General features: G+C 51.2%; 4 protein-coding genes across 4 annotated transcripts in view; 2 read left to right on the forward strand and 2 right to left on the reverse strand.

The window, feature by feature from the left end:
• The window catches only part of Zswim3 (zinc finger SWIM-type containing 3), a 17,997-nt gene extending 14,704 nt beyond the window's left edge, over positions 1-3,293 (forward strand). Inside the window, exon 2 of the mRNA XM_021194221.1 lies at positions 942-3,293. Coding sequence (XP_021049880.1) covers positions 942-2,856 — 1,915 coding nt within the window. The 3' untranslated portion in view covers positions 2,857-3,293. The remainder of the gene's footprint in view (positions 1-941) is intronic.
• A 357-nt stretch (positions 3,294-3,650) lies between these two features.
• Positions 3,651-8,110, forward strand: Zswim1 (zinc finger SWIM-type containing 1). The gene is made up of 2 exons (XM_021193926.2): positions 3,651-4,369; positions 5,911-8,110. The coding sequence occupies exon 2, from the start codon at positions 6,059-6,061 to the stop codon at positions 7,424-7,426; it is 1,368 nt and encodes a 455-aa protein (XP_021049585.1). The 5' UTR covers positions 3,651-4,369; positions 5,911-6,058; the 3' UTR covers positions 7,427-8,110.
• Positions 8,111-8,655: 545 nt separating this feature from the next.
• On the reverse strand, positions 8,656-9,803 carry Spata25 (spermatogenesis associated 25). Its single transcript, XM_021195079.1, has 2 exons — positions 9,674-9,803; positions 8,656-9,302 (listed from the first exon to the last, which is right to left on the reverse strand). The coding sequence occupies exons 1-2, from the start codon at positions 9,726-9,728 to the stop codon at positions 8,683-8,685; spliced, it is 675 nt and encodes a 224-aa protein (XP_021050738.1). The 5' UTR covers positions 9,729-9,803; the 3' UTR covers positions 8,656-8,682.
• Positions 9,804-11,843: 2,040 nt separating this feature from the next.
• Positions 11,844-14,619, reverse strand: Neurl2 (neuralized E3 ubiquitin protein ligase 2). The gene is made up of 2 exons (XM_021192668.2): positions 13,659-14,619; positions 11,844-12,086 (listed from the first exon to the last, which is right to left on the reverse strand). Exons 1-2 carry the CDS (start codon positions 14,398-14,400, stop codon positions 11,971-11,973), a joined length of 858 nt encoding a protein of 285 aa, XP_021048327.1. The 5' UTR covers positions 14,401-14,619; the 3' UTR covers positions 11,844-11,970.
• Positions 14,620-14,647: the final 28 nt, after the last annotated feature.

Genomic DNA, 14,647 nt, shown 5'->3' on the forward strand with positions numbered 1-14,647 from the left:
CAGTCAGTGCTCTTACCAGCTGAGCCATTTTGCCAGCCCAAAGAACCCTTAAGCCCAGGAGTTGAATGGAATGAGAGAGAGAGAGAATTCGATGACTATCCCCTCTCTGTCCCGAGCGCTGAAGCTACGGGGTGAGCCTTTCTTAGATGTTCACTCTCTCCATCAGACCCCTAAGAACATGGCCATTTCTCTGTACAGGAACAACCAGAACTGTTCTCTCCTACAAATAAGCCCAGGCACATGCTATCCCCAGAGGGCCCTGAAGAGCTCAGTGGGCAGTCCTGGCCCTCAGAATGTTGCTGTAGAGGTTAAGGCAGTAGTGTCCCAAATGAATGAAAAGGACTTTGGGTTTTTGAGGAAAGGCCTTGCTGCATAGGCCTAGAGTCGTCCTAAAGCCTAGATCCTTGTACCATGGTCCCTGGTGGTCAGACTAGATATCACACAGTTAGGACTGGCTAAGCAAGCGGTGACTAGCTGAGCCCTCCACTGCTGGTGTCAGCTTCCCCTCACATCCCGTGTCAGAGTGGGTTGTTGTTGGCAGCAACAAATGGCAGCAGACAAAATGACAATAATTGGGTCTTTAGGCCAGGTATAGTACATAGCTTACTTCTGTAGCCCCAGCTCAGTGGAGGTGGAGCCAGCAAGACTGTGGCAAGTTCAAGGCCAGCTGGAACTACATCATGAGTTCCATGCCAGTCCCCAAGCTTAAAAAGAAAAAGAAAAAGAACCAACACAAATAAGGGGTGTTATAATAGGAACAGTCTTGAAGGGGGGAGCCGAAAGTGCTGTGACTACGGAGTCACTGCACATTCTTCCTCCTCACGTTCTAGATGGCTTTGTGGTCTCTAGGAAATGTATTGGTCAATATAAATGGCTACCAGGTCTTATCTTACGAGAGGGCCAACCAGCACCTTTCTCATTGTCACCTCTACCTTCCCTAGATATGTGCAGGTGAAATTTGTCTGTATTCGGACGCAGTCAAACAGGAAGAAAACACGGAAGGTGGACAGGTGTCCAGCGTATCTGCTCCTGCAGTACAACGAGACACTGGATAGACTGTTTATCAGTGAGCTGAATACCCAGCACATACATGCTGACTCTCATGCTGCTGGAGGAGTCCCTACTAGCAAACCTCAGAAGGCAGTGTGTCTACACAAACTCCCGCCGGTGCAGCTCAGTATCAGGAAAGACCTTGATACAGCAGAGAAGCCCCCAGTAGAGCCGTCTTTTTGCCTCGATAAGATACGCAAGCCCTCAAACCCAGAGCAGGAAGGCATCAGTCCTTCTGATATGGCCAAGATAGCAAAAGTGATGAAGAACTTCCTTACTGTGGACGAGGGCTCAATGGCCTCCTTCAGTGTGGGCACCAGCCAAGACCTAGACCGACTCAGCTTCCAGAGCAGCAAGATGAGTGACCTGTTCGCCCGATTCCCAGAGACACTCTTGCTGCACCGGGTGGAAAACAGCCAGGGCCATATTCTGTATGCTTTCTTGGTGGAGAACAAGGAGCGAGAGAGTCGAGTGGTACACTTCACTGTGCTTAAGGCTGAGACGGCGCCTTCTGTGGCCAAGATGCTCAATATCTTTACAGAATTCAACTCTGATTGGCCCAAGGTCAAGATGGTTTTTGTGGACCCTTCGTTCCCTCACCGAGCTATTTTACAGGAGATCTTCCCCTCTGCCCGCACCCTCCTCTCTATCTACCATACAACTCGTCTCTTGGAGAAGAAGTTACACCAGAGTTCAGTAAATGCATCTTTTAAAAGGCTCATGAAAGAAGCTCTGCGGGAAGCTGTGTTTGTCTCTTCTGATGCAAGCCTAAAAAATCTCTGTGAGATGTCCCAAGTTCTACTAGATGAGGAGCTCTTCAGCTTCCTCCAGGCCCATTGGTTCTCCTGTGAACTGCTGTGGTACATGCATGTGAGGAAGGGCCTGCATGCATGTAACACCTACATGGACAGCCTGGACATAGTCACCAGCAAGGTGTCAAGCCTCTTTCGGGAACAGCAGTCTCTGCTGGACTGCATCCTTCATTTTGTGGATTACATAGACTTCTTTAATACCAAAGGTCTGAAGAGCTTGCCCACAAATGCTCCCAAGTTAAGGAGAACTCGGCTCCCAAGCACGCCTCCAAGGCCCAAGAAGCCTTTTAGAATTTGTGGTGGGGGCGACACCAGGCTGCCTGTGGAAGAGGTAGAAGAGACAAAGCCAGACTCAGCACAGTCTCAGTCCTCCAAGGCTGGCATGCTAGACATCTTGCACCAGAGTGGCTCTGAACTAGCCTACAAGTTGTGTCATAATGAGTGGGAGGTGGTACAGAATTCCACCCACCTGGTAGACGAGGCCGGCTCCTCAGTGGCTGTTCAGCTGCTAGAGAACTCACACCAGGTGAGCAAAGATGGCTGTAGCTGCAGCTGTTCCTTTCAACAGTGCTACCATCTGCCATGCCGCCACATTTTGGCTCTGTTGCATACCAGCCAGCAGCCAGTAGGGGAAGCCATGGTGTGCTGCCGGTGGCAGAAGAAATACCAGCACCTCCTTGACCCCAATGGGGAGCTGCAAGACCGTGGAATAATCCCAAACACAGATCAGCCTGAAAAGCAAGGTCAGAACCACATGATTCGGGACCTAAGCAGGGAACTGGCAAACCTGCTGATGCAGACCGAGGGGCCAGAGCTGGAGGAGCGCTGCTCCACCCTGCGCAAGATTGTGGACATCTGGGCGGACCCCTATCAGCTGCCTGAGTCCAGTCAGCAGCCAGTTGACTTCAGAGACGTGGGCTGCCTCCCTTTCCTCTGGGGAAAGCTAGAGGAAGCAGACAGCCCCCCTCTTGCTGAAGCCATGGTTCACGACTGAAGTGTTTGTGCTAGTGAACTTCATCTCAAAACCACCTTGGGACAGTTCAAAGTGGTGGGTCAGGCTGTATGTAGGTCAGTATTTTTATCAGTGTCTTCCTAGGTAAGGGCTAAGAAGATCTTCAAACTGGGGGGGGGAGGGACTCCACTGTGACAATCCTTTGACCCTGCCCCATTTCAGCCCTACCTTTGGCATTCTGTAGACACCTCATTCATTGTTCAAAGCCAAAGTTATTCCATACCGAAAGGTCATGCTCCCTTCTTCCCAGCCTACACAGAAGAACCCTTGCCCAGGTTAAGATAAACAAAATGGGCCCGGAAAGGAACATTGTGTCCAGAGACAGAGGGGAGGGTAGACCTTGATGTCGACTGTTGCTGCTCTTTAGAAAATACCTGTTACATATTTTTATTTACACTAATAAAGTCGGTTTTTGTTTTTCACTTTTGTGTTTTTTGAGACGGGGCCTCATAACTAGCAGCCTCAAAATGTTGTCATTTTAAAGGAAACTTGAGTATTGTCTAATGGGGTACGGTGCTTGACACTTGGAGGGTTAGTAATGCAGCCCCACTTTCTCTGCCCTCTTCCTACCAACCTATCCCTACAACACAGATGGTAGGTTGTCTTGTTCATTCTGTCCTGTCAGTGGGCCAGGAGGAAAGACTGACCCAAATCCTAGATTTTACTGCAAGCCAGTTGCTTGGACGCCGTGGGCAAATTCCTAATTTAAACTTTTTAAATTTTATTTTCGAGAGATGCCTAGCCTGGAATTTGATGTAGACCAGGCTGGCTTCTGCTTCCTCAGTGCTAGGATTCAATACGTGTGTGACACCACACCCAGCTGTTTAAGACTTGGTCCTACTAGGTTGCCTGAGTTAGCTTCAAATTCTTGATCCTATCTCAGACCCTGAATAACCGGTATTACAAGCCTCAGTTTCTCCACAAGGCAAAGAATGCAGTGTAACATTTGCACCTTTTTCCACCATTCTGTATCTTCGGAGCTTGACTGCTCGATAGCCGACAAACTAAATGTCCGTATAAAACACTGCTCTTTATTTTATTTTATTTTGGCCTTTAAAAGGTGCCGCCTTTCCAGCCCCCTAGACCGAAGGGAGGCATCACCCTCAGGCGGCCTGTTCCCGGCTTGAACATCCTTCCACAAGCTCTCATTGGTGATTTGTGGCCGAGCCTCTGTAACCCTGGCAACCAGCCCAGTCCAGGAGCTGCCAGTCCAGGATTGGTCCGTAACTCCCAAGTTCCACAGCGAGCTCCCTTGGTCTGAGTCATTGCGAAGCTAGCGTGGTGATTGGCGAGGCTGGACGTCAGTCAGTCGGAGGCGGGCCCAGTGGGAGGAATGGCTGCTGCGTCTGCCGGTGCGTGAACGGTCTCGGCCGTGGAGGCGTGAAGCCGGGTCTCAGCGACTAGTGCATTCAGCTTCCACCAGTGGAAGGTGGATTTCGGCTCCGCTGGGCTTGAACACGAACCTCAGCCCTCCGCGTCCCCCACCCGTGCTCAGGTGAGGTCAGAGGCCGCCTTCCCTTCCTGGTCCATAGTATGGGACTCTATAGGATGCCATCAGGCTCTGGAGCCAAAGCTCGGTTTCCAGCTGTTGTAATGATGGACAAGTAGCCTATGCTTTGTACCTCAGTCTCTCATGTGTCTTTGAACCTGAGTCTTTCATGGGCGAAATGGGGACAGTAAATGGAGCCAAACGGGAAACATTTGCATAAAGCATTACATCCAATCGGGATATGTGTAGGCGCAGGAAAGGCTACACACACATGCTAGCCCCCTTAAAGTGAAAGGAATTGCCAGGCGGTGGTGGCGCATGCCTTTAATCCCAGCACTCGGGAGGCAGAGGCAGGCGGATTTCTGAGTTCGAGGCCAGCCTGGTCTACAAAGTGAGCTCGAGGATAGCTAGGGCTACACAGAGAAACCCTGTCTCAAAAAAAAAAAAAAAGAGAAAAAAATAAAGTGAAAGGAATCGAGTTTCAGAGAAGGCAATTGGCTTGCTCAATAGTTCACAGCAAGTTTTGAGCTGTTTTGTTTTTTTTTTTTTTCCTGGTATATACCAGGACCAAAGAAAAAGTTGGCAAGATTTTTAAGAATTTGTGAACAGAAAGGCCGTGCAAATATTTAGAATGATATTTTTAAAAAGAGAATTAAATGGTGACACTTGCCTGCTTCCCAGCCCTTGGAAGCTGAGGTGAGAAATTTGCTGTGACTTGTGGACAAGTCAGAGCTACACAGCAGAATCCTTCTGTAGAAAAAGAAGGCCCACGTGCCATATGGGGTTTTTTGTTTTGTTTTTTGAGACAGGGTTACTCGGTGTAACAGCCCTGGCTGGCCTAGAACTCACAGAGTAGTTCTAGGCCTGCTTCTGCCTCTCAAGTGCTAGGATTGGCCGTGTGTTTTCAATCCTCTATGCTGCCAATGAGCTATTATGATCTATAGTCTAGAATGACCTTGATCTGACCCTGCTGCCTCCCAGGTGCTGAGATTACAGGTGTTGGTGCCACACCCAATTCCCCAGTCCTTTTGTTTGGTTGGTTTGGGATTTTAGTATGTATGAGTGTGTGGTGGTTGTTAGGGAGTTTGTTGGGTTTTGTTTTTTGTTTGTTTTGGGTTTTTTGAGACAGGTTCTCTCTAAATTGCCTGTACTGGTCTTGAGCTGATCCAGGGGCCTGGTGACGCTTCTGTCTCAGCATTTTAGGTAGCTTAGATCACAAGTGTACACCACTGCATGTCACTTCCTGTTCTTTTTAGTCCCTGGGATCCATGTCTCTATGGCTGGCCTGTATTTATCCCTCACATCCGGGGAAATCTCCCTCAGACAGCGTCCCACTGTAGCTGATGCGCCCTGACCTCCCCAGCATACTCTCTGGCCTCTTTCTCATTTTTCGTGGTTTTTATAATCATCCCATGTGTCCTTATGTGCTTGTTGTATATCTGCCCCTGGAAGATATATAGTAGGTGTTTGATAAGTGTTGAGATATTGTCCAGATAAATAGTTAAAAACCCAGGTCCCTACTCTTAAATGTCTCTTCCTTTCCCTAGGCCCATTCGAAACAGTACCTAAAACTACAGTGTAGCTTCAAGCATCAAATTACGTGGCACTTGAGAAGCATAGAGCTTCCCTGACGGCTGGTGATCTTGCAGAGGGAGCATCCTAGCCTGGGCTTTAGACGCTTGCCAGCAGCACTCCATGGCCCTCACGATGCTGAACGGTCTACTCATTAAGGACTCCAGCCTACCTATGCTGCACCAGATAAGCAAGACTCCTCAGCTAGATGCCTTCAACTACCAAAGCTGCTTCATGCAAGACCTTTTTGCTCATTTCCCTGAGGTCTTATTTATCCACCGGACCTATAACCCAAGAGGCAAGGTGTTGTACACCTTCCTAGTGGACGGACCCCGGGTCCAGGTTGAGGGTCCTCTTGCCCGAGCTGTGTACTTTGCTATCCCTACCAATGAAGATGCCAGAGGCCTGGCCCAGATGTTCCAGGTGTTCAAAAAGTTTAACCCAGCATGGGAGAGAGTCAATACCATCCTGGTGGACCCCCACTTCCTCCTGCTGCCCACCCTGACCATGGAGTTCCCCACCGCTGAGGTCTTGCTCTCTGCCTTCCACATCTGCAAGTTCCTCCAGGGTAAATTCTACCAGCTGTCGCTGGAGCAGCCTGTCCAGAGAGCGCTTCTGTCCTCCCTGCAGAGCACGATGTGCTCTGCCACAGCTGGCAACCTGAGGAAGCTGTACACACTCCTAAACAACTGCATCCCCTCCAGCAGGCTGCCTGAGCTCCACTCACACTGGCTACTCAATGACCGCATCTGGCTGGCCCACCGCTGGAGAAGCCGCGCCCAGAGCAGCCGCTACTTCCAGAGTCTGGAGGTCACGGCCCACATCCTCAGCCAGTTTTTTGGCACCACCCCATTTGAGAAACAGGGCATGGCGTCTGTGTTCCGATACATGCAGCAGAACTCTTCAGACAAAGCCAGCCTCAGCCTGGCCGAGACTCCCCAGGACAGTCACACTCCTTCAGAGGTCAGCCCTGAAAACCCCAACACAGAGCAGTTGGTGGAAGCCCGTATCCAGCACTCCCTCAACGCCATCTGCACGGGGCCAGCCGCCCAGCTCTGCCTAGGTGAGCTTGCTGTAGTCCAGAAATCCATGCACCTCATTGGCTCTGGCTCTGAGAAAATGAGCATCCAGATTCTGGAGGACACGCACAATGTCCAGCTCCAGCCCCCCGCCAGCTGCAGCTGCTACTTTAACCAAGCCTTCCACCTGCCCTGCCGCCACATCCTAGCCATGCTCAGTGCCCGCCAGCAGGTGCTCCAGCCCGATATGCTGCCCGCTCAGTGGACCTCGGGCTGTGCCTCCAGTCTAGACAGTATCCTCGGCAGCAAGTGGAGTGCCAGCCTGGATAAACTCCTGGCTGTGACCCTGCTCACTGAGGAGGTGGGTCGGCTCTTACAGCACTGCAGCGAGGAGGAATTTGAGCGCCGCTATAGCACCCTCCGGGAACTAGCCGACAGCTGGATCGGCCCTTATGAGCAGGTACAGCTCTAATCACACGTTCACGCCCAGTACTAGGGACTGAACCCAGAGTCCACGTGTTGGGCAGGCTCTACTACTGCCTCTTTTTATGTCTTATTCTGAGCTAGCCTCTCACTAGGTTGCCCAGGCTACTCTTGAACTCACTCTGTAGTCAGGCTGACTTTGAACTTGTGAGTCTCCTAGCTAACCTGCAGAGTAAGTGAGATTATAGCCTGTGTCAGTAGGCCCAACTTCTGATTGTGTTTGTGCTCTGAAATGCTCACACACACACGAGCATTCACGTCCTTCCCTCTACACACACAGTGCTTCCTTCCAAAGGCTTCTGCTCTGCTCCAGCCTCTTGTCTAGAATGTGTCAAGGAGTCAGAAAATCTTTTCTATTAAGGGCTCAGTAGTAAATATTGTAGGCTTTGATGGCCAAATAGAGTCTGCTGTGCATTCTGGCTTCAGTTTTGACAACTGAAAAGGAAAAATGATTTGTAGCTCCAGAAATTTCTGGAAACAGGTGATTCCTTAAGAGAAATAGTGGGTGATGAGGCTGAAGGTTCTGTGTTGGTAACTCCTGCTCAGTCGTGATGTGATTGACCTGACGCTGGCCCTGGAGCCTCCCCACAAAGGCAGAGACGACTTTGGTGAGGCCGTCAAGCTTCCCAGTTCTCCTGTCCCACCCTGGGATCAATAAAGTGAATGTTCTATCTCCACTCGTGTCTTGTCTGGTTTATGCGTGGTCCTTTTGTGTCATGAAAGGAAGAGTTGGCACAGAGCTGCTCCCTGAGAGTGCTGACTCTGTTCTCCATTTACCTGCCGTCGTTTTCAGGCCTGGTTCTGCCTTCACTACCAGTGAGACTCCAAGGGAACGCTCTCTAAGCCTCAGCTCCTCTGTAAAGTGGCGTCCTCCCAGGGTTGGCTGGAGTAAAGAATGCGCTTCTGTTTGCTTGGCCAAGTGTTCGTTTCCCATCACTTGCCTACTGTCCTGTCTCCCTTCAGCAAGCTAGGACACAAGGCAAGAGCAAAATCCATACTGTCTATACTGTCTAGGACTTCAGACAAGAAAATTTCCTCTACTCTTCCATAGGGCTTCCTCCTTAGGTACCTTGACTTAACCTGCTCAGGTCTGTGGTGGTATGAAGAACTTCCTGCAGTGCAATTGGTCAGGGTGGCTCAGTTACCCACACCCTCTACCCATCCCTGCGAGAGCCGTCCCCAACCTTATCTGCCCAAAAACCATACGGAGAGGCCGCCCTATGTATCTCGTGCTATTTCATCTGACTACAAGCAGGAACCCCTCCTGGATCTCACTAAAGGCATCTGTCCAGAAGCCGCGTGGGCGTGGGCCTGCTCCCACTGCACCCTCTCCACAGCTCCCTCTGGCTCTGGATGGGCCATCATGAAAGCTTGAGCCGCCCGGATCAGGTCCTCTTCCCGCAGGCCTGGCACAGGCACAGTAGGTATGCCAGCGATCATCATGGCCAGGGTCAGGATGCAGATATCAGGTTGGGAGCCGGCCTCCTTCCCCCCTGCCTCGGAGGATATTGGCAGAACCCCAGGTGACAGCCCACACAGCAGCAGGGGCCGGGGCCTGCTAGGGCCACCCAGATAGGGAGCTCTGCTTCTGGAACAGGGGTCTGCCCAGCCCAGGCTCTCCAGCGGCCTCATGGGGGGCAATTTGGGGCAGTATCGGTTGTGTTCCTTTCTCTGAGGAGTCTCCCAGCTAACACCCCCAGAGCAGCCCCTGGCTTCAGGCACTGCCAAGGTGGGGCCCCAGGCCTGGGCAGCAGGTGCCACCTGTTCAGCTTTCTGGCTCAGTGGGCCTAATCCACCAGGTGCCACCACCACTGGCTCTGCAGGACTATAGTGGCCAAGGGACGAACCCGAAGAAGCAGCCCCACCTGCAGAGACAAGAATGAAGTGGAATGTTATTCTTGGTCTCTTGGAGGAAGAGGCCCTGAGGGGCAGGGCCTGGGGCCCGAGGCAATCAGAACCAGCCCTAGAGGATGCTCAGAGGTTGGGAATGTAAACAATTACTTATTTCCATAACTCCAGCCAATCCCAATTCTGCAGGTGATGGGGAAGTGTTTTAAGTGATCGAGTGTGTAATTAGCAATTGGCAAGGCCTTTTGGATATCATTTCAAGAGGATTGATTCCTGGGTCAGCCCAAAAGCTTTCAGCAGAAGTTCCACCTCCCCAAAGCCAGGAAGCAACTTCATGTGGGAGGCTCTGTTGTCCTCCTACACCCCCAGTTCCAGGAAGCCCTCTCACCTTGGCCGGAAGGCAGAAGACCCAGATGACTTTGTAGAGACATGAAGTAGGACATGGCTGCCCCAGAGCCCCTGTTTGTGAGGGAGTAGCCCTATTCCTCCTGCCCTTGTCCCCAGTTTTCTACAGTGTCACCTCACAGTTCCCTTCACACCCGGGCCCTACCTCACAATACTAACCTGTTCATTTTGGAACATACATGTCACAATGGCAGGGGGATTAAATGGGCACTGGACCAGGATCAGGGAATTTCAGGATTTTGTCGTTATCTTGGTCAGGACCCACCTAGACAGGTGGTTTCTTTTTTGTCTTGCTTTTTTCTGGTGCTGGGGCTAGAACCCAGGGCTTTGCCAATCTGAGGAGTGAACACTGCCTCAGAACTACAGAACTACATCCTTGCTGTGTGCGTTTTGTTTGGCTTTTTGTTGTGCTAGGGTTTGTTTGATTGGTTGGTTTTGTTTGTTGAGACAGGATCAAACTACTTAGTGCTTAGCCCAGGCTGTCCAGGAAAGCCCAATGGCCTACTTCCTGGTCCAGGCTGACTCCTGCTTGCTGGGGATACAAATCAGAAACCACCACGCCCAGCCTGTGCTTGCTTTTGTGGCTGGCCTCAAACCCTCGATCTTCCTGTCTCAGCTTTCTAGGTGTGTGCTGCCATGCCTGACTCTACCTGGACGGTTTTGTAGCCTCAGTATCCCCATCTGCAAAATGGGAGTGATACTGGCCCCTGCCTCCCCAGGAGTTGCGATGGTGAGATGAGATGCCCCTGGAGCCTCGTGGTCACCGATACAGAGAAATCAGTTCAGTGCTTTTGTGTCTTATGCTGTAAGTCAAGGTAGTAAATCACTTGCAGGCTGGTGAGATGGCTCAGTGGGTAAGAGCACCTGACCACTCTTCAGAAGGTCCAGAGTTCAAATCCCAGCAACCACATGGTGGCTCATAACCATCCATAACAAGATCTGATGCCCTCTTCTGGAGTGTCTGAAGACAGCTATAGTGTACTTACATATAATAAATAAATAAATCTTAAAAAAAATTTTTTTTAAATCACTTGCTACCACGGAAACCAAGCATGGGACACAGGCCTGTAACCCAGCACTCAGGTGGCACAGGCAGGAGGATCAGAAATGCAAGGTCATCCTCCCTTTTATAGCAAATCTGAGGGCAAACCAGGGGACAGGTGACCCTGGAGAGGCCCTATCTAGGAGGCTCCCAATAATGTTAGGGTCCTACTCCATCTTAGATGAACTAATAGAATTGCAGGGGCAGACCTATGTGTCAATATTTTTAACTTCTTGAAGACATTATGGTCAGGCCTGATAGGACAGGCCTGGAATTCGGCTGCCTGGGAAGCTGAGGCAGAAGGGCCCCGAGTTTAAGGCCAGTGTGAGCAACTTAAACTTTGTCCTAAAAGATAAATAACACAGAGAGCTGGCAGCTGGGCAAGGTGGTGCGCAGCTCAATCCCAGCATTCAGGAGGTAAACAGATCCTTCTGAGTTACACGCCATTCAGGGCTACCTATGGAGACCCTGTCTTTAAAGGGGTGGGGGTTGGAGGTAGGCCAGAGTCTGTGGTTTGGTGGTACAATGTTCATCTAGCAAACACAGAACACCAAACTCAGTCCCTAGTACTGCAGAAGACGGGAGCCAGAAATGGTAGACCACGTCTGTAATCTCCTGTTGAGGTAGAACTGCCACATTTCAAGATCAGCCCTGTGTCTCAAATAAACTAAAAACCAAACAGTAAGTAACTACCATCTTCTTCCAAGCTGAACCCGCTGATCTGAGAAGTGCTTCTTGACTGACCACGCATCAGAATCTCTGAAGAGGCTTTGATACAAAAAAACAGTGTCTAGGCCACCATGGAGGCTTGTGCCTACCATAGCAGAACATGGGAGGCAAGGCCTTGTCTAGAACAATACCAAACAAAAATCCGTGATGACTGGTTCAATTCCCTGACATACCACAAACTAAAGGAGACCATTAAGGGGAGGGAGAAAGGACGGGGGGGGGAGGGCATTGGCACTCATCAAGTGTCCCAGATAATTCAAAGAAGTGTCCACACTAGCGAGCCCTGTTAGGCATGTTCTAAAATACTTGCTCTGACCTGGTATCTCTACAGGGACCTCTCACAAGGTTGCAAAGGCAAGGAGACCCTCCAATGCTCCGAACATCCACATTGGCTCTATTTATTTCCAGCCCTGATTGTGAGCTGTGCGGCCAGCTTCAGACTAGCCACTGCTCTGGAGGCAGGGCGCACCACCAGGACTTTGCTCTGGTGGCCACAGGCAGGCGCTTGTTCATTCGTACTTGCAGAAGTCTTTCAGTCCTTTGGGCAGGTGGAGCCCATCAATGGCCAACCTGTGTACCACGCTCTTCTGGATCACTAGTCGGCACAGAGTCTGCAGAGACGGCACTGTGGAGAGATGACTGTCAAAGGCAAACTGGTCGGGGGGTTGGGGGGAGCTAACACTAGCGCTGGGGTCTGCGTCTTGGCTCCATCAACATGGGAATCACCTCTCTCTCTCTCAGGCTGAGCCTCCCTGGCGGGGCTGCTTGTATAGCTGACATAACACCTCTTTCTGAGGACTTTGATCAGACCTGCTGCCATTATAATACAGCCTAACTGACCCTCCTCCCTTCACTCAGCAGCTTTCTGTCTCAGCAGCTTTCTGTCTGCTTTGGTTATGAAACCACGGCATAGTAACACAGTAACATAGCAGGTTTCAGCTCAACAAATTCATGACTTTATGACCATGACCAGAGGTGTAGGTGAAAGGTTCGCTGAGCTACAATGAATCAGACCTCTGTGTTTTTTTTTGTTTTGTTTTGTTTTGTTGAAACAGGGTTTCTCTGTGTAGTCCTGGCTGGCCTCAAATTCAGAAATCTGCCTGCCTCTACCTCCCAAGTGCTGGGATTAAAGGTGTGTGCCACCACTGCCTGGCTAGATCTCTGGTTTTAAAAGCTGTAGATCTGAGTCTCAGGCAATCCAAGGCTACTCAGAGAAACCCTGTCTCAAAACAAACAAACAAACAAACAACCCAAACCAAAATGAACAAAAAAAGTTCTCACCGGGCAGTGGTGGCACATGCCTTTAATCTCCCAGCACTTGGGAGGCAAAGGCAGGCAGATTTCTGAGTTGAGGCGAGCCTGGTCTACAGAGTGAGTTCCAGGACAACCAGGGCTACACAGAGAAACCCTGTCTCGAAAAACCAAAAAGGAACAACTTCTAAACCCACATGTCCAAATCTTAGAACATTTTTCTAATGAAAACACACAACTCATAGCTGAATGTGGTGGTTCATGGCGAATCCCAACCTTCCCCGCAGGCTGAGGCAGAAAGGATTGCTAACAGTCTGGAGCCTGCCTGGGCTACGTACTGAATTCCAGAGCAGCCTTGTCTCCAGAGTAAATTAGTCTCAGAAAACCAAAATTAAATAAATGCACAAAATTCTCAAGAAGCCTCCGGTCTAAAATTGGTTTTCGAATTCCTGTCTTCAGGGCTGGGGTGTGCAGCCAGGAAGGCTGCTTGCGTAGCATGCATGAGACCCTGACTTGGTTGCCAGGACAAAATTTAAAAACCACAGACTCGGGGCTAGAGCAATGGCTCACTGGTTAAGAGCACCGACTGCTCTTCTAGAGGTCCTGAGTTCAATTCCCAGCAACCACATGGTGACTCACAACCATCTGTAATGGGATCCAATGCCCTCTTCTGATGTGTCTCAAGACAGCAACCGTGTATTCATATACATAAAATAAATATTAAAAAAAAAAAAAAAACCCACGTCGTCCAAAACAAAAGGAACCAGCTGAGATGAGTACACCAGGCAGGCCCACAGCCCAGGTGTGATGTGCCCAAGGTGAAGCCAGACTTTACATCTTCAAAACTAATGCAAGGCCTCATTAGCTGGCTGTGGGGGTCCTAGCAGGTGCGAGGTGCGGGTCCCTACACTGAACCAGAAGGTCACTCCAGGGGTGGGATACCTACAGCCATACTCCAGCTGGACCAGGCGCACGGTCTTGGTGGAAGCAAATACATCTACCACAGCGTAGAGGGGCTGAGCAGCTGGCAGCCCCCGGGCGCTAGGACCCATGTCCTCCCCGTTGATGATGATGTGCATGTCAGCGGTCCCATCCTCATGGGGGCAGAAGAGAACACCCAAGCGGCTACGGCGCGCTGTAGGAGGCAGCACGTTTTGTTCATAGAGCTGATCTAAGAGGTGGCTATAAAGCCCTGGCCGGCTGCGGCCCACCAGCCGGTCCCGGGGGATTCGGAACTGCTCGATGCGCAGATAGGGTTCAACCAGTAGGGCTTGGGGACCACTGGAGACCGCTGCCTCTGCTTCTGGTTGACCTTCCTGGGGCACACGGTTGTGGTGGCGTGTGATAGCGAAGACCCAACTGTGGCCAAGGCTGACCAAATCAGGCAGTGAAAACTCGGGTACAGTGGCCAGACTGGCCGGGTCCAGAGCGGTCAGGCCAAGACGTAGGTGCCCGCACCAGCCCAGCTCTTTTTCCTCTATCTCCACTAGAAATACCTGGCCGGGGGCCAGGGGCTCGCGACTGAAGCACACACCGTGGGCGAAACTCTCCACGCGTGTGGCTCGCGTTCCTGACGGGTCCATGCGGATGTTGGCTCCATGCACTTGGTGGAAGCGGGTGGGAGGGGGCTCTGGGTGCGCAGGGCTCCGTGGGCCACCCAGTCCTACATGGTCAGAGGGAGCAGCCATCTCCAGGCCGTGCAACAGGCCAACTCATGCCAAGGGCTATTTTGGGCAGCGGGCTCAGATTGTGACCGCGGGGGGAAGGGAGGGAACCTTGTAAGGCATTTCCCCCTTGTCTAACTTCCCCCCGGCTCTGCCCGGGGGTCCTAGCGCCGCGTTCTCGGCATGTCACCAGTAAGGGGTCCCCAGGAGCCTGGGGAACCCTGCTGTCAACACCAAGATCGCCTGATCTCTGGCACCCTGACTAATAAAT

Source organism: Mus pahari, chromosome 3 (assembly GCF_900095145.1).
Source record: "Mus pahari chromosome 3, PAHARI_EIJ_v1.1, whole genome shotgun sequence".
NCBI classification, from domain to species: Eukaryota; Metazoa; Chordata; class Mammalia; order Rodentia; family Muridae; genus Mus; species Mus pahari.

Excerpts from the sequence above, each read along its gene's own strand:
- Spata25 (XM_021195079.1), bottom strand. The coding sequence starts at position 9,728 with ATGTCCTACTTCATGTCTCTACAAAGTCATCTGGGTCTTCTGCCTTCC. Across the intron at positions 9,303-9,673 it reads TCTTCTGCCTTCCGGCCAAG|GTGGGGCTGCTTCTTCGGGT; the intron begins GTGAGAGGGCTT and ends TTGTCTCTGCAG.
- Neurl2 (XM_021192668.2), bottom strand. The coding sequence starts at position 14,400 with ATGGCTGCTCCCTCTGACCATGTAGGACTGGGTGGCCCACGGAGCCCT. Across the intron at positions 12,087-13,658 it reads GGTCCAGCTGGAGTATGGCT|TGCCGTCTCTGCAGACTCTG; the intron begins GTAGGTATCCCA and ends ATCTCTCCACAG.
- Zswim1 (XM_021193926.2), top strand. The coding sequence starts at position 6,059 with ATGGCCCTCACGATGCTGAACGGTCTACTCATTAAGGACTCCAGCCTA.